This window comes from Mya arenaria, chromosome 13 (genome assembly GCF_026914265.1).
Source record: "Mya arenaria isolate MELC-2E11 chromosome 13, ASM2691426v1".
NCBI lineage: Eukaryota > Metazoa > Mollusca > Bivalvia > Myida > Myidae > Mya > Mya arenaria.
Window position 1 is genome coordinate 41,111,560 of NC_069134.1, and position 20,275 is coordinate 41,131,834.

Genomic DNA, 20,275 nt, shown 5'->3' on the forward strand with positions numbered 1-20,275 from the left:
TAAGTATGTTCAGTGCAATATTGTATTAAATGCATTGAGTTAAAGCAATATTGCACCAGCCTACATACATGAAAAATATTCTTACTATAAACAATTATTAAAGTCAGTCCCTTGACATCATAATCTTCTACATTTCCATGGAAGTACCCGCAGAGCACATTGGCATTGTAATCTGCTGTCGATATATTTGGAATTGTGAAGTTGACATCACTTTCTCCGCGAGAGAGCTCGGATTCGGGAATCATAAGATCGTTTACATTGTACATGAGGAGCTGCGATGCGTTGGGGTTGCCAGGGTCGTTACACGTGAAGGTAAGACTAGTATTTGTGCACACGTTGGGGGAGTTTGGTTTAAGGTTTTCTGAAAGCACAAGAAGCAAAAGTGTAACATTAAAACAATTGGTAAAATACTTTGAAGACTTAAAGGCAGCCAAGCACAAATAAAAAACTTCTACAAACTTGTGTTGAAGTTGAAAGAAAATTGCAAAATAATGTGAAAAAATGACGCACATTCTAAAAACTCCACATGGGACACTCAGTGCTATTTTTAGAATGGAAATTCTACTAATACCCAATACAATCTTAGCCCCCATTTCCAAAAGTGCTGAGGTGGTGGAATTTGGCCGATTTCTAATTTAATTTTTGTGCATTTGTGATACTTTTTTCCATTGCATAAGTACCTTTTAATAACTTTTTTTAATATTCTTTAAAGTGAGGTTGGCTGCCTTTAATTCAATTGCTGATTAATACAGACACATTTTTTTTTTATTCATGCCTTCAGACCATACAAAATACCTTTCTAAACATGAATTAAACAAACAAGTTGAAATAGCCCATAACAATTTCATAACTAAATGAATTTAATAACACGTGTACGTTTACAACAAAAATATAAAATTATGCATACAGACATGCCTTAAATTTATATTTTAGAAAGAATAATGTTAAATTGTTACCAAGTATAAAAAAACATTGCTAATTCATAGGTAAAGTAACTATTCTAATTTTGTTAAAAGCATTTTAAGTGTTATTGTTTAGCAAATTGCAAATAAGGATTAAATTAAGCATAACACTGTGTGCACAAAAAAAGAAGCGATTTAAAAGCTTTTTTTTTACCTCTTCAAAAGAAACACTGACAGTTGTGCAAAATGATGTTGTTTTCATCTCTTAAACTTTATAAATAGACTCTCTGGAAGGCTCTTAAGCTCTAACACTCTAATGAGAAACATAAATTTTGTATTGGATCTTCAGTAACAAAGAAAAAGCCAAGTAAAACTTTATGTTCCAGGATAAAAATTTTCAGAGGTAACCAAGCGGATATAATGGACTTTATTTCTCAAATTACAACACATTAATTTAGTTCATGATGTTTCGCTAACATTATGACTTTGCACGACAACTGTAACTTCTATTTTACATAAAGTTATGAATGTCCTGCCCATCATTTGATAATAAAAAGAAAATGCTATTGGTGAAATTTTATTTTAAAGTAACAAAATAGTAACTTTTTTGAGTCTTTTTCAGTTTTCATCGAGAGCTTTATTTCTATTTAAGAAACAAATTAACAGAATGCTATATAAACATAGCAATTTGTTTTTATTACCTCCCCTTAAAATATAAAAGTTACAAAATATTAACTTTGAATATTTTTAAAGTTTTCACTGAGAGCTTTATTTAAACAAACATTATGTTATTTAAAAAACAAATAGATAAAATTGCTACCGGTATATAAACATAGCAAAATTTCTATAATTTATTACCTCCCTTTAAAATATCTTTTTTTTTTAAGAAAAGTAGCATTGTGTTTGTGTTATTCAAAAATGTAATGCATGCTAAACGAATATTATGGTTAAATCAATATGAATTAAGCATAGAAATAATCTCATTGTTAAATATATAAAAAGCACTATTAAACACATCTTTGACTTCTAATGAGGGATTGCTTACCTTAAAATATATAGAAATGCAAAAATAAATAAATCTAAATAAATTGCATGATACATGTAGTGTATTATTTCATTATTCTTAAACAATTCAACATATGAAAAGAATCTCAGAAACTATTAAAAAGGAAGTGGTGGAGGGGGGAAAGAGGTCGTGAGGGAGGAGGGGAGGGTGTTAAAAGTCCTGCTGTAAATGTTTGCAAAGCATCAGTATCCACAACATTTAGAAAGCAAAATAAATCAAATCAAACATTTTTCCGTCATTGATAGAAAAATACAAAACAGCTCACACAAATTTTATATGTGCATAATGCACCAGTCAATTGTAACCACGGCCCCCCCAGGTCAGGGGAATAGCGGGGACTTTTGACTTTCGGTTCAGCCATCCCCAGCTAAAATCCCCGCCCTGCGGGGATGAACAGATTTTTAAATCCCCACCAAATGCCCCAGCACCCCAGGGACCCTAGGTAAGGCCCATTCTCCGCTATATTTAAAGCGAAGACAAAACCACCGCATTCACCCGACACTGCGGGGCCACCTGAAAGGTAAAAACACGGCCCATTTCCCCGGCTATCCCGGGTATACCCCCTGACCTGGGGGGGCCGTGGTTACAACTGACTGGTGCATAAGAAGATAACGAAATTAAGTAAGCAAGGCATCACATATTAATATTTCAGTTCACCTGAAATTTATATAAAATTTGCATATTTCACAAATGAGCATTAACCTTCAAAACTATAACAATTAACATGTCAAATAAAGCATTTTAATGCCTATGACCTTTAAAATTTAAAACCAACCTTTAAATTTAAATCACCTATTCAAAAATATCATAAGCCATTTCCTTACATTAGTCATTTTCAAAATTGAAATAGCACACTATGCGTATGATATAAAAACTTGATTATTTAAAAAATACTTTCTATTTATCAACTTTATTACGATTATTACAATTATATACTTGTATGATATACGTTTATAATTAGGCTAATAATGATAAGGTGTTAAATAGCATATTATTTTTTTGATCTGATATTACCAACATTGCAGATATTTTTGATTTTATTAAAGCTAGAAAATGACTTAAGATGTTCTATGAATTCCCAAGTAACTAAAGTAAAACAAGAACAATGCCGGGCCGTTTTAATCACTCAGTCAAAGGCCATAACTCATTTGTTAATTGCTTTTAATCATACTAGAAAGAAATTCGCTAAAATTGTTCTTGTCTGATCAATATCATTAGAGGCCTTAGTCCAATTATCACCAAATTTTGTTAGAATATGTACAGGCATAATATCAGACAGGTTTGATGATCGACCTGCAATATTGCTAGCGTCACTCAAGAAATAACTGACGATAAACGTACAAAGTGTAAAATATGTATTATTGAATTCCAGTTAATAAATCATAATTAACAGGAATATTACCAGTACTACTTTAAAAGTTTTCTTGTTTTGTGTCAAGGTATAAGTAGGCAAATTTAAGTTCACATAATTATAGGTAGCTGTGACATTGATTGCAATAAAAATGTTTATGTGCTCGTATTTACCTGATGTTACAATTGTGCACATTGACGTCATTAAAATGCTTTGCTTCAATTCATTAAGCAACTTATATGTTCATGCATATAATGATTTTAAAATTATTTTAATATTTATTATAAAAAAATTGGTATCCTGTTGATTCAAAAAATATTATTTTAAAGCAATTGATTTTAAGATATTTCAAGTTGTTTTGACTTATAATTATTTAAAGGGACTAGACACCAGATTAAACAGTTGCAAGAAATTAAGAAAATTGTCAAGAACTGATGAAAAGATGCCTATGTCGACTTTAGCACCACCAAGGTCCCATCTTTTCTAAACATAAACAAACGAGCTGAAAAGGTTTTATGTTGCAAAATCAAAATTTGTATGTTAGAAGGCAAGCAAGAGTATTAGGCACTCTAAAAATTTAGACTATGGAGCCAATCCAAATCATTTTTATGTTAACCTGCCTGCGGATATATTGTAACTAGGAGGCTATTTTTGATAAAAGTGTTTTACCCGGCCTGGCGGCTGGTAATTGGGCAGCCATTCTGAATATATGTCTGTGCGTAGTGATACAGTATCAATCAAAATGGCAAAAGTTACCAGTAAAGCATGGTCCAAAAAGGCCAACATTTTTCACTGTATACAATGGATGATTTCGAAGGGGCCTCAATTCTGAGAAATTTAGTGTATTTTCAAATTTTCATTCTTTCTAAATACTTTGGGAAATGTTAGGATTCATCGTCATTTGTGATTTGAAGCTATCACTTGCCTCAACAAACATTTCAGCAGGGTATGAAGTTTGCCTCAAAAGTTCAGAGGCCATTGATTCTTGAAAATAAGACAATACCTTGATGCAACGAACGATTTGGAATGGCCCGGTTAAATCATTAGCGAAACTAATTATATAAATCACACATAAAATGAACGACAACAAGCAGAAATGGGTCTCATCTTTAATATACTTCAGTTTTTAGCATCATGCAACAAGTGTTTTACTTTACGAGAAGCTTAAACTAGCCATCTGGCCATAATTTCTCGAAACTTCTTAAGCTTAACAGGCTTAAGTAGCTTATTCTAATTAGCCAAAATATATACTTAAATTGAATCTTGATAAATGAAAAATGATTTAATGTGATTTTCATAATAATAATTCCTTTCCAAAGTATTAAAACTCTTAAAGAAGTTAATATTACGCAATTTATTGTAAACTAAAAATAGTGAGCTTAGCTCAACCCTTTTATAAGGTATTTAAGAAGTTTCGAGAAATCGGGGCCAGAAGAATCGTTGATGATGTAATATTTATTGATGTAATACTAATGGCTTATGCCATAACTTTTAATTAACTGCTTTAAGACCTGTTTCTGCTTTATGGTTCAAATGTAAATAGAAAATGCTGGAAAAGAGGGTTACTGTTAAGATGTCTTAAATTTTGTGATGAAACTTACGAGGGAAAGCTGTAAAACAAAATATAAATAATCTTTTTTTATTTTATTGTTTTAAAAAGTACATGATAAGATACTACTTTTCAGAACTATAAGATCACATTTTTAACAACCAGATCGACCTTCAAAAACAAAATGAAATATCTCTGGACTCTTTTGTTTTAACCGATACAATTTTCGGCATTATCAAATATTATACATGTAGAAAGATCGAAAGCTTTTAGGTCGTTTAACTACTGCTTTTCAAAGAAAAAGCTATGATATTTTTGGTCCTTTTTCATTGCTTTTTTGTTTGAGCTTTGATTAAGATAAGCGCCTCATATAGATACACGCCTACTGAATTTACTTGTACTCTTAATCTAAGTATATTACACATTTTTTGAAACCATACAATTAATCTATAAAATCCATAAATCTTTGAAACCAGACAATCTGCTTGGATGCAATAGAATGATCAAAAACATTCTAAAAATTGTCTGTTACCAATTATAGTAAAAAACTAAATTACCGGTATACCATTTCTGCAATATTAAGTTACAAAAAATAGCTTAAGTGAATTTGAAAAGATAAATTGTATACAATAAAAATCTTATCCTTATCTCAAATATTTGCTTTAATTTTGATTTTTTCTCAAGTTTTACCTTTGATTGCCATTCATACATTATTTACCTATGGGTGTCCTGTGGTTGCCATATTTCTTTATTATTTTTTTTGGGGGTGGGGGGGGGGGGAGTTTTTGTTGCAAATCTGTTGAACAGTCCATGACAATGAACAGTCCATGACAACCTGTTTTCAGCGTACAATCATTAAAAAAAGGGTACTTCAATTATTTGCCCTTGTATTCTGAGCGCTAGAATCATTGATAGGGAGTGAGAGTGGTAATTGTGTCCACCTCTCTGACCCAAGAAGATAAGGGTCTAAGCCAAAACAGGGTAGGAATGGTCTAATTGGTAAGGATGGCACCACTCATCCAAGAGGTATTGGTCTAAGCCCCACTAGGATGAGTGTGGTGTAGTGGTATAGGTGCTCACTTCTCACCCAAGACAATATATAGGGTCTTAGCCCAGGGTGGGTCAAGTGGTCCAATGGATAAGGATGGTGCCTCTCACCCACGAGGTATAGGTGTTTGAACCCCACCAAGATGAGAGTGGTCTAGTGGTAAAGCTGTCCGCCTCTCACCAAAGAGGTTGTGGGTTCGAGCCACATCAGGGATACTTGTTCATTTGGCCTCTCAAAATGGACATATTAGTATTGGGTCCCTATTTACTAACGTCTTTAGACTGTGTTTGAGACTAAGGCTCAGAAAACTGAATTTTAATTGTTTCAAAATATTTATATTATAACAATGTTGTAACAAAGATGTTTGTTTGATTATAGAAAAGATTATTTGTAATAGGTACAACAATTTAAGCATCTTTGCCCCTATAATATTTTAACAAAACAAAAACAAAAACAAATTTTGCTTTTCTTAAACTCAGACTCAAGACATAAGTGTATAATGTCTTCGGGCGATGATAACAAAGTCCAGACTCAGACGGGCCATGATAACAAAGTTCAGACTCAGACGGGCCATGATAACAAAGTCCAGACTCAGACGGGCGATGATAACAAAGTCTAGACTCAGACGGGCGATGATAACAAAGTAAGACTCAGACGGGCGATGAAAACAAAGTCCAGACTCAGATGGGCCATGATAACAAAGTTCAGACTCAGACAGGCCATGATAACAAAGTTCAGACTCAAACTCTGAAAAGCACTTTTTATTTCATTACAAAAAATCGTCTTTATTCTGTTCATTTTACACACTAAATGTCAAATAGTAATAACATTCAGTAAATTAAATATCTAATACTCTTAGAAGGAAAGTTACAATAAAAGTTTGCCACCAAATTGAGTCTGAACTCAGACTTAAGACTGTTTGAAATCATGGCCGCTGGTTACCGGCATCAAGGACGATGCCAGTGTCTTAATCCAGCTAAGTCAACTTAGCATAAACTTAAGCTAAACTACATTCACTGACAGCATGCTTCCATGTTGAAACATAAAACAAGTGAATTAAACTAACATGTTAACATGCAGAACATGGTGAAGAAACATCATTACATGTATCATGATACATGTTATTCAATGTTACCAATCCGCGTAATGTTCTGTGTGATATTCATGGAGTAACCCGGCACCCGCCTTCTCTAAAATCGTCCAAGTTTACTTTGCATTTCAATATAGAAGAAAAACAGTCATAAAATAACCCTAAAATTCACCATTTCACACTAGAAATTAAAAAAAAAAAATTGGGTTGGGTGGAGGGGGTACCCCCAAACACCGCTGCCAACACTGTTAAACTAAATAAAAAATATATTGAGGGAGAGCTTAAATCAAAAGGTTACGCCCCTTAGTTACAGTCCGATTGATTATCATCCGCTTCTCATCGAGTTGCATTCCACATTTTTTACCATACAATATTAAGTTTTAAAAGACTCTCTCATAGATAAATAATGTAATAATAATATAATAATATTAGAGGACCCTCTCATAGATTGGACCAAAACAAAAGCTAGTTTTTGGTTTCATGCCCAAACTGATACTGGCTGGTAAGTAGGGGTTCATTTCATTTATTTTTAAATAAGGCACATTAAATATTTGTCAAAGAGCAATTTTTGTTGTCTCATGGAACAAAGAACTAATGCAATGTTTGGTGCTGAAAAAAAATATAGTTGTGAAATTTGCAAATGCCATAGATTTGAACAAAAAAATCTGATTGTTTTTTTTCGCAATAAAAAAAATTGAGTCAGTGGCATAAGACTGAGCAAAAATCATTTTTGAACAAAATATCTTCCTGTGCCAAAGTACCGGGTATTGTAAATTGTCATGTGTATTAAACCATTGACTGACTAAAAGCTTGTAACTTGCAGGATATGTCAATAGATTATCTAATCTTGTCTTTTAAGTCTTGACTTTCAACTGTGTTTGTAAATTGATAAGGACAAAAACAGAAGGCCGTGACCTTGGCATTTGATAATAACACACTTCTATTGATACTTTAATGTGACAAAACTCCAGCTGCTTGCAATTAATTTAAAAACCGGGCTTGAATATGGTGTGGTACATTTTGGATAATATTAATATTATTCTGAAACAAAGTTCAATAATTTTTTATTTTTTTTTAATGCTGCTTGGTTTTAATAGATTATCAATTTTGTTGAGAGTCCTTTCAGCGTTGTTGCAAAGTCCTTAACTTCCGGATGTATTTTGGATATTCCATATGACACATCATAAATATTTAAAATAAATAGACACAAAAGACAATTCTATTTTCACCTGATAAAAATCGGACAGAGTACCCTTCATAGACCAATTTGTTTCCAATTTTAAAATTTTTGACAGGAATAAATTACCTGCTGTCAAAAAAACGGCTATAGTGCCATTCTGTAATGATATCGAAACTTTTGAGCTGAACAAATCAGCCTGAATAGTACTTTATAATAATTCATTTCATTAATTCCATGGTGCATTATAAATATATCAATTTTGCCAATATAGAAAGCAATTTAACCCACTCATTCAATTTTTGTTATGAAAAGTGTTACCTGTAGTAAACATTGCAGAAGAGATCAAAAACCACATTGAAGTATATATGGACCATAGTGCCCATCGAAATGCGGCCATTTTGGACATGTCACAAGTGTCTGGTTATTTTATGTGTATCAACCCTTTTTCTCCTGTTCCATCTCGGACCTGAAAAATACAATTTTTTTTTTTTAATTGGAGACATAATCACACAAAGCTTGTATTGATTATGCAAAGGTCATTTGTAACCATGGTCCCCCCAGGTCCGGGGGTATACCGGGGAAAGCCGGGGAAATGAGCCGTGTTTTAACCATCTCAGTCGCTCCTTAGTGCCAGGTGAAAGCGGTGGTTTTGTCTTCACCACAAACATAGTGGGGAATGGGCCTTACCTAGGGTCCCTGGGGTGCGGGGGCATTTGGCAGGGGTTTGTAACCATCAGTTCGTCCCCGCAGTGTGGGGATTTTACCCAGGCTTGGCTAGACTGAAAGCCAGAGTCCCCTCTATTCCCCAGACCTGGGGGGGCTGTGGTTACAATTGACTGGCGCATTACAGTAAAGACCGTATGAATCAATGAGGATTGTTCGGTTAGTCCAGCGATTGCACCATCGCTTCTCACCAAGGCTTCCTGGGTACAATTCTTGGCCTAAGCGTTAAGGGGAGTCTGTTGGTGGTCACCAAACTGATGATTGGATTATTTCTGGGTACTCCAGTTTCCGCCACAACACAATACCACACTCTCCCAAAACATTGTGGAAGAAGAGGTGAGAACAGATTACGAAGACAGCATTTCAGCCAGAATCCTCAGACCCGTTTTTTACCTAGAAAAGACAGAAGTACTGCACTGTTGAAAATCTCAGGTAGGTATGAAACCTTTTAATGCCCAGTTTAAGCGCACTTGCTTCTCACCAAGGTATCCCAGGCTCGATTCCCAACCTAGCGTATGTATGTGAGTTTGGTTGGTGGTCACCAAGTTGATTCCCAACCTAAGCGTATGTGAGTTTGGTTGGTGGTCACCAAGTTGTACAATTAAGTTTTCTCTGGGTGTTCACAACACAAGACCACACTCTCGCGCACCATCATGGGGGAGGAGAGGGACACAGATTACCAGGACGCTGCTTGTTTCAAGAATCATAATATTGCACTCGGTTGAGACCTCAGATTGTTCGCTTAACGCAGTGGTTAGCACACTCTCTTCTATTGATGGGCCGATGATCTAATATAATCGAAAATTAATTAGAAAGCTTCGGTGATTATCAATTGTAAATTTTCATGTTTGATTATCGCTGAACATCCAACAAATTTATCAAGGGAGGTAATTCAGTATGCAGTTACGATTATTATCTCGCCAACATTTCTGCTCATTTTTCTTTGGGTACAATTCGTAAATAAAAAAGGCAGACGAAGCAGAAGGCGATGTACGATTATCAGGGTGGGAAAGCAAAATCCAAAGTCAAGCTGTTCTTTGACTTGTACATAAAATTCATCTTTAACAGAGATGAAGTGATACCCATTACCTTCAAGTATATTACTAGCAACCACCGCTCTATAATATCCGATTATAGCCAATGTCTAATTGATGCTGTCCGATTGTAACCGATAATTGATCGAAAATACAACTAATTGCCCATCACTACTCGCTTCTCACAAATTAAAATTCAATTTACTGCTTTGGTTTTACATCAAAACATTATGGGGCCTAATACATGACTATTTTTACTATCCATCATTAGAATGATTTGCTAGTGTTTCTTTAAACATGACGATGGGGCATTTGTGATTATATCCGCGCTTAAACCTTCACCTTGTGGTGTAATAGCTTTCATGGGTGTGCATGGGACAGTTACATTACTCCCAAATTTTTTTAGGCTTGAGAATAGATACAATTGACACTGAAATAACCTTTTTGGGCGTATTCATGAAAAAACCCAGTTAAAACGACAAAAAAAATGTGTGAAAAGACAGGATGTCTGAACCTCATTCGTTCAACAAAAACAATTGCATGAAAAGACAAGATGTTGGGAGATCTTTGTTATAATCATATTTTTTTTGAACTACCAGCACAACTGTCATTCAGCAAACATTATTTAACAGATTTTATATTTTCCAGGAGCGGGTCCAGAATTTCCTATTAGAGGGGCGAGCTTAAGAGGCATGACTTAGGGCGTGCTTCCCTTTCCCCATAAACCAATGATATAGGCTTTAAAAATGGTAAAGGAATTCGTTCTGGTGTAACATAAGCATATTCTTCTACCATATTGACAAAAAACTTTACTTTGACAATATCAAGAGCACATCCCCCCCTTTTACACCCACCCACCCTACACCCACATTGAGATTCATTTCACATGGTGCGTTATCTCGCATTATTGTGTATGCACATCATCATGCATGACTTTGTTAAGACAAATAATATTGGCTAGATGTTTGCTAGATAAATAAAAAAAATGCAAATGGAGCCTTGAGCTGGAACGATTTTATCTCCCGCGAAAACGTCCTTTTGTGGCGATAATGGTCATAAAATAAACTCAAATGGCTTTTAAAACTTAAAGCTTGAATTCATTGTAATAGTATTATTATCTTTCATCAAAAGCCACAAAGTTGCTTTAAACACATTTCATGTTGTTCGCACTTATTATAATAATGTCGGACCTGAAATGTAATTTGAGGACTTGTCAAAATTTCTGTAGCTTAATTTCAAGTACTGTGAAATCATTAATGTTCGTGGGGCATTAATGTTCGTGGTTTTCGTGGGTTGGGTGATCAAGAATTCAAGATCCCACGAAATATAAACCCTTTATTCACTTTTTCAATTGCCTTGTTATGTACATACTCTAGTATATTCTTTACAGAGGTCGCAGTATACAGTGTTAACACCTGTCTCACTGTATAACTTACGATCATTATTCTGTTAATATATCATAACTGCCTTTAACAAATAATGAACCAAATCAATTAAATGTGTTTTATGCAGCAAATGACAGTTATAAGCACGTGTTTAAACTTGTGCTGTTAATGAAAATCTCCAAGTTTACAAGATGTGCGTGATGAGTGTCTGTACTCGATTTTTTTATTTAATGAACTAATTAATCGATTACTAGTACATTGAAGGTTACTAAGCACCGAACGTGACAATATTAGCACCTTTTCGGTGTTTTCACAGTTTGCAAAATTCTTAATTGGCATTCAATGGCTTCCCATAGCTGTATTTATGATCAGGGTACATCTTCTTTTATTACCTTTATTCCCATTTAAATCTATAAGTGACATGGGTATATGCACTAATTGGCATGTGGTACACATTAGCGAGTGTCATAAACCGAGTGACGTAGAAGACGGAAATCACGGGCCAGCGCGTGGATATTATGCAGATGATCTAGGACGATCGCCTCTTCGATTATCTTTTTCAAAAATGAAAATCCACGAATTCAAGTACCCACGAAATTGTTTTTTTTCGGCAAACCACGAAATTTCATGCCCACGAACATTAATGATTTCACAGTAGATCGATTCTTGATTGTGAACCGCAGTTCTCTTGATTGTCTGTGAATGGATTTGGTCTCTTGTTTCATTAACAGCTGATTGCACGGTCAACTGAGGACAACTGGCGCTCATGTCATGCACCTGAACTAAAAATAGATGTCTAATAGCGCCTGAATGTTGTATTGTTTATTGATTTCAAAATTCAAAACAAAAACACATAGAAATGGGTCATACAGTAGATAAAGTGAGAACATATTAAGTAAAATCTTAGACTATGAATGATTAAGCGAGTTAGCCCTTTTAAGTCATTAAAAGTGTACACAATATGTTCTGTCTTAGATTAAAACGTGATTTCAGCAGTCAGGGAACCAAATTCTGATGTCATGTTTTTTAGGTGGTAAAACTGCTCCTTTTTAAACTCAGTCCAGACAGACAGACAGATGCACTCACAACTGCATATACACAGAACTGCCAACTAGTGACACTTATTTCTTGCTCAGCAAAAGCAGGTATCATGACAATAAAAGAGTCATTTATAATCTAAAACTAGAAATGTGTCCATCGGACACGGATTCCTGACCATGTCACGGTTGTCACAAAAGCAAGGGCTTTTTTTTGTCCAATTCTCCATAAATGTGCATCAAATTATGAGTTTAACATCTTTAAAACATCTGATCATAACCTTCCTTAAAGATCTCATGAGTGCATGACTATGGCCATAACTGGTTTTACAAAGTGCAGCGGGAAATGAAACCCCAGGTGCATAACCTCACCGCCCCATTAACATTCCCTAAGGTTTCATAACTGTAGGTAGTTAATAATTTTGTAGTAATGACAGACACAAGTCCAGAAATGCCAATTTTTGCTTATTCAAGGGCCATAACCCTGATTTAATTAATTGCAGCAGAAAATGACAAATTTCACCACCTAAATAACCTAACACCAAGGTTTCTTGACTATAGGTGAAATAGTTTTGGAGTTTTGTGCAACACGAGTTCGTATAATACATAAGGGCGGAATCATAGTTGGATGTACCGAAGGAAGACGGCAAATCTATATGACCCCCTCCACCCAAACCACCACCCCATTTTTGTAGGGGCATCAAAAGGGTTTATGCGGAAACCGCATTATACTGTTTCTAATGTCATGATAAAAAATACTCTGAATTTTTTGACGATTGGATGAACACTGATGATTTTATGAAAGGAATAAGCAACTTTAAAACAAAATCTTGTTTTAATATTTGACTATGTGACCTAGTTCTTGACAAGAGATGACTGATCTTAACTACCATGCTGAGAAATATTCTGACCCTGTTTCATGAAGATCTGATAAAAACTGTTGTAATTAATGATATGAACAAATTTCTGGAACAATGTCCGTTATAACAGGATCAAGCTGATTGTTATATTATCATCTTCTCTTAGTTGTCTAAAAACTCGTCAAGTTCCACTTAAGATAATCACGATCAACTATTTTTATGTCAAGAAATTTATTTTAAGAAACTAAATTGTGTTAATGAAATAAGATTCTTAAAGGGACTCGTTTATCATTTGTTAAATGCACTTTTCCCAAAAAAACTATTTTGATTACGAAATTAAGTGTGGGAAATCATTAGGAGTGTTAAAACTAAGATACTGACAGCTGGAACTTTTCGGCAAATGTTGATATTTGCTCAAATATTGTCTTTGAAGATGACAACATTGACGCATTTCGCCAAATGGTTGTTGCATGATTGGTAGGTAACATTAGCATGTGATGTTACCAATGTCTTAGATAAAGGTTAAAATATCCAATAGATGTTGTATCAGTCCTTGTGGCTGAGTGGTAAAGGCTTCGAATTATTATTTTTTTCTGGACTTTAACGGCGGTGGGTTTGCATCCCACTGAAACCAGATATCTATTAAACTTTAATACAGTAAAACTGCGATCGCTCGAGGTCGCCAGGGACCGAGCCAAAACCTCGAGGGAACCGATGTTTCGAACGACCTGATTTTCAATTTTCCAGTTTGATATGAAATATCTTTCAGTGTACTTTAAGTTTGAAGTCGTCAAACAGACTGTTTACCAAGACACCGATTATGTGTTGCATTGTGGAAATCGCTAATATGTTCAAAGTTTGTCTTAAACTAAATGTAAAACGCAAAAGAAAAAACAATAAATGAATAAATAGAAATGTTTATTTTAACAAAAAAGCACATTTTCGTAACAAGCAACATTTGTATCACAGTACATATTGTGGCATTAGTCAGATTTAAGTTTCGCAAAATCAAGGATTGTTGATTGGCGCATCTTGTGACAAGATGTCGGTTTCGCGAAACTGTTCAATCCAATGTTGAATTGATATGGTAGTGTTTTATTCATATTTTTATTACTCATTTAAATTTCTCACAATTAACTTCTTATCAGTATCTTCTCATAATTATCATCTCAAATGCCCATATCAACTAATATCGGTCATGTGTTAACAATGAAAAACGGTTTTTCACACCTTATCAAATTGGCTTTCAACTGTCATTGCAATTTTTACAACTTGCGAAAATTTTAACACCTAGCAAATGTTTGTTTATTTTGGAACACGCGTTCGGGAAAAAGTGTGAAAATATGTCCTCGAGGGAGCCATAAGGTTTTGTGCACGATTTGTGTACTTGGGACCGAGGATATTGCTCGACTGCTCCACATAATTAGGTTGCGAGGCAGCGTGGGTATATTTTATATGAAAATAGAAGGAAAAAAGTTCGGGACCAAGCTCCGACCTCGAGGGAACGCTGGTTCTCGAGCGACCACTTGTTCGAGGGAACGCAGTTTCACTGTAGTATTTTTCTTTTGCAACTTCTATATCATACAGTACTATGATTTTTTTTTATGACAAATCCACAACTTTATTACCCTATTTTTTTGTTAAACATCATGTACAATGTTGACTGGTATTTGATCAGTAAAGTTACTAATACTTATTTGCTGTTATTCTAAATTTTAACGAATTGTTAGGGGTTTTATAATAAAAATGAATGTGACTTGGCAAGGAAAGGCCCTAGTTAAAGCAAAATGCCGTCATTTCCCATAATTTAAAGAGTCCAGATTTTCCTGAACAGCTATAAAGAATTTTTTAATGTGTCATTGCATAATAGTTAATCATATTTAGAGTTTTAATTTAAAAATTGGTACAAAAAATGCATAAGAAAAAGCAGAATATGAAAATAAATTATATTGACGCATAACAAATTAAAAATAAAAAACTCAATTCGACTTCTTCCATGAACTCAATTCAGCAAACTTATTTAACTTCAGTTAAAAATAGATCACCGATTCCCTGCTTGGTGAATGATCATAATAAAATTTCAGAAGCAAAGAAAGGAGAAAGGAGAAATAAAGGGATATCTCCCTGTTTGACTTTAAAAGCTGCTTTCTGAGAATTACTGAGTAATAACGATGCTAAACGATCATAGAAATATAAAGGCAGAAAATCTCATGTTTTTGTCCTATCACAACATTAAAAGACAATTTTTACATTGTTGTTACTCAATTAAAAACCTTAACAATAGGGCAATAAAAACTTACTCATTGACAAAGAGAGATATCGTGATAACGCATGTATTCAAGAGTGTGTAGTAAAATACTCATGCTATCACATTGTATATTTTATCTTTATCTTTGATATTTTGACAAAGAGAGATATCGTGATAACGCATGTATTTCAAGAGTGTGTAGTAAAATACTCATGCTATCACATTGTATATTTTATCTTTATCTTTGATATTTTTAATTTGTTTTGGCCTTGAATGGTGGCAATTTATCATTTCTGAACATTTCATATATGTATCTATCAAATATATATGTATATGTATCTTAAAAATGTAATTAGTATATGTATCTTAAAAATGTAATTAGTATATGTATCTTAAAAATGTAATTAGTATATGTATCTTAAAAATGTAATTACTAATTACTTATAATGTCATTTAATTATGTGTTAATTGTTAACATTTGGTTATTGTTATTATTGGTCAGTTATTTGTTGTCTGTTATGTATAAAATTGCATATATATATATATATATATATATATATATATATATATATATATATATATATATATATATATGAATATGTACATTTGTACATTTTGTATGATTAAATTCGGCCACATGGGTCTATGGTCTTTCGGTAAATAAATGTTCTGTTCTGTTCCATCAAAAAGTAAGCCAGTTATGTGAAAAAAATAACTGATACAAAAAAATTGATAATTGCATTAAAATTACATATTTTCATATTTCAATAAATGTCTGTTCTGTTCTTTTCAATCAAAAGTCATCCCAAGTTAAGAGAAAAAACTGACTAAAAAAAAGATAACTGTATTTAAATAACACATTTTAATAATTCAAGTACCCATATTACCAGTATTTATTTAATTCACATAACAAAATAATACGAAAAAGATTGTGTCATGTTTTTCAAAAAACTATAAATAAAATTAGCATAAAATGATAAAGAGTTAACTTACAAAAATCTGTATAACTCATATGTCAAAAGAATAAGTTCATTACCCTTTATATAAAATATCATTGTCACCTAGTCTGGCTCAATGTGTCATAGCTTTCAAAACACTATTAATAAAATGAGTATAATAAAAATAATAAAAAGTTAACTTAAGAAAATCTGTATTACTCATATATGTCAAAAGAATAAGTTCATTAGCCCTAATATAAAATGTCATTGTTAAATAAAGTCTGGATTATGTTAACTAATATAAATCACCATTGTTGACCTTCTTAACAGGTAATTATAAACCATGTCGTGGCAGTCCCTTAACCTTCAAAGATGGTTTTTATGATACCGATAACTATTTGTATCAACAAATATTTCGAAATCATGTCGAAATCATGTCCACACAGGAGAAATAAACAGCATATTTCGTTCCATATTACCTTAATATTATGTAAACATACATTTCTTTATGACATCTAATAAAATAAAGATTAAACAATATTTGACTCACCATCTTTAATTAGATCAAGAGGTAAATCCGAAATTCTTATCAAGTATGTATCCTCTTTATAAACATAATTGTAATCGAAGAATGGCTAACAATAATGAATTATCATTCAGCCTAATTTCCTGACTGCATGTGTGTATTCGTCAAAAAGCGCTTATCAAGTGTCACTATTTTTAATACAATGTAGTTTTCACGGTAGGTGATCACTCAGACATTAGACAGTGGTTAAGAATAGGGGAAGTAACTTTCATAATCAATTAATTAGTCCTTTAATCCAACAACCTGCCTGTAAGTTACAAAATAAATATTATAGAGACAGTGGTTAAGAATAGGGGAAGTAACTTTCATAATCAATTAATTAGTCCTTTAATCCAACAACCTGCCTGTAAGTTACAAAATAAATATTATAGTTAAAGATGCACTCTTCAACTCCCAAATAAGATGTACCAATATAAATACAATTGCTTTAATTCACCGAAAAAGGATGAATAATCATTGAAAACAATGGTTCATTTGAAGGGTACTGTGTTTAAATTGAAAGAAAATTGCATCAAACAAGGTAATTCTACCTTATGAGGCGATAGTTAATCACTGTAAATCTTTTAGCACTGACCAGTCATTTAATATTTGTACATTTTCAGCTATCAAATACACGGTTACAATCTTGTTATCAGTTATTAATATTTTCCATAAATGCATTATTTGTTAAGTTGTTAAAGGTTTGTAACTCAAAATTTATGTTTGTTATACATGTGTATGTATTGATTTTAAATAAGAGTGTCACTACCAGTATAACAAGAGCTGTCACAGAGACAGCGCGCTCGACTATTCCGCCGCTTTTCAGTGCAAGGATTGAAAAGTTTTGGCGAAACATGCATGGATCACTGTTAGATTAGATTTCAATGCAATACATGATGTGCAGAGATATTAACATAAATGTGGTTACATGCAAAATTTTAACCAGAATTTTTAAGTGTAATAATAATGGGCCATTATTTGCAAAACAAAGTTATCTAACTTGATTATTCAATTAGGTTGGGTAGTTGAATACCATTGTATAAAGTCTCAATGCAATACATCAAGTAGTTGCTGAGATATTATCCTATGTGTGCTTTAAACATGCAAAACCTTAACCAGAATTTCTAAGTCGTATAAGGGGCAAAAATGATATAATATGAAAGATAGAGTTATCTTACTTCATTAAATAAGAAGGTTAAATGGTTGGGAACCTGTGTGTAAAGTTTCAATGCAATACATGATATATTTGCTGAAGCATTGACTTAAAAGTGGTTACATGCAAAACCTTAACCAGAATTTCTATGTTGAATAAAAAGGGGCCATTATTTGATATTAATGCAAACTAGAGTTATCTTACTTGGTTATTTAAGTAGATTGGATGGTTGAGTACCATTTTATAAAGTCTCAATGCAATTCATCCAGTAGTTGCTGAGATATTAACCTATGTGTGCTTACATGCAAAACCTTAACCAGAATTTCTAAGTCGAATAATAAAGGGCAATTATTTGCATTAAATGCAAACTAGAGTTATCTTACTTATTAACTTAGGTAGGTTGGATGGTTTAGTACCATTGTATCAGGTCTCAATGCAATACCTCAAGCAGTTGCTGAGATATTAACCTATGTGTGCTTGCACACAAAACCTTAACCAGAAATTCTAAGTCAAATAATAAAGGCCTATTATTTGCATTAAATGCAAACTAGAGTTATCTAACTTGGTTAATTAAATAGGTTGGATGGTTGAGTACCATTGTATCAAGTCTCAATGCAATACCTCAGGTAGTTGCAGAGATATTAACCTATGTGTGCTTGCACGCAAAACCTTAACCAGAATTTCTAAGTCAAATAATAATGGCCTATTGTTTGCATTAAATGCAAACTAGAGTTATCTAACTTGGTTAATTGAGTAGGTTGTATGGTTGAGTACCATTGTATCAAGTCTCAATGCAATACCTCAAGCAGTTGCTGAGATATTAACCTTTGTGTGCTTGCACGCAAAACCTTAACCAGAATTTCTAAGTCAAATAATAAAGGCCTATTATTGGCATTAAATGCAAAGTAGAGTTATCAAACTTGGTTAATTAAGTAGATTGGATGGTTGAGTACCATTGCATAAAGTCTCAATGCAATACCTCAAGTAGTTGCTGAGATATTAACCTATGTGTGCTTGCACGCAAAACCTTAACCAAGGGGTGACGCCGAGGCCGACGCTTGGGTGAGTAGTATAGCTCTCCTTATTCTTCGAATAGTCGAGCTAACAAAATGGTATTTGCATGTTTTCTTTTAAATATGGCATTGCGTGCAACCTAATAAATGCCAAGATGGCCGATTCATTGTTAAAAGAAATGTTTTAGTAATGGATAAAGGTCAATTAGTATGTATTTACGAAAATAAATGGACCTGAGGAGTGTCACATACACGCAGTCCATTTATTTCAATAAATACATACTTTAATGAACTTTAATAATTTAAGTGTTCTAGATTATTGTTTGTTTACAAAACGCCTTTTCTACATGCACTGTAATTGGACAAAAAATAATTTTGAACACTTAAGGTTGAAGTTGGTCTTAAAATTATTCTCCCTTAAAACTTTTATTAAATTTTAATCCATACTTGGAGTAAAGGAGTAACATGATTTTGTTTCACTATGATATAAATACATATAGTTTTAAGCAGACTACTGTATTAATTAATTCATTAATAGCTAGATCGATTGATTTTTTTATTGACATAAATGGTCAAATCTGATAACGCTTGATCAGGATTGTTTAAAACATAATACCTTAGATATGACATGTTAAAAATAATGTTACTATTATGTAATCCTGATATACCGTAAATGTCCTATTTAATGCGCATACCCTACTTGACGCGCAGGGTGTCTTTTTAACAGTCATTTTTTGATCCTGCGACATAAACAAAACTTACCGTAACTCTAAATTAAAAACATAAGCAACTTGTTCTGAAGAAAAGCATTCAATTATTATTTGTACTTAAAAAACGAATGTTATGAATATAATAATGTTGGAGAAGAAGGGGGAGGAAGGGGAGGAAGTGGGGAAGGGGAGTCTACGAACTCTACAGAAAATAACAATACATTTAAAAGAACAAGGAATACATGTATTCTAATTCAAAATCAACTGTACTACCATCGGGTGTCAACGTTAAATATATAAAAATGTGACGACAGGGAAACTTAATAAACAGATGCGTCTAGTAATTTTGAGATATATCACTTGACCAAAAGACAACACGGCGCTACAAATATATCCTACCAACAGCTGTCCTATACTGATAAC

The 20,275-nt window shown here is 33.3% G+C and overlaps 1 protein-coding gene across 5 annotated transcripts in view; it reads right to left on the reverse strand.

The window, feature by feature from the left end:
- LOC128213624 (uncharacterized) overlaps positions 1–20,275 on the reverse strand; it is a 76,394-nt gene that overhangs the window by 37,339 nt on the left and 18,780 nt on the right. For 3 of the 5 annotated variants that reach the window (XM_052919588.1, XM_052919589.1, XM_052919590.1), the window contains exons 2-4: positions 8,505–8,652; positions 4,921–4,929; positions 86–361 (exon numbers count right to left, since the gene is read on the reverse strand). In XM_052919588.1, coding sequence (XP_052775548.1) covers positions 86–361; positions 4,921–4,929; positions 8,505–8,592 — 373 coding nt within the window. In that variant the 5' untranslated portion in view covers positions 8,593–8,652. Of the gene's footprint in view, positions 1–85; positions 362–4,920; positions 4,930–8,504; positions 8,653–16,961; positions 17,128–20,275 lie in introns of those variants that run through there. The other 2 variants (XM_052919587.1, XM_052919591.1) reach the window with 2 other exon arrangements.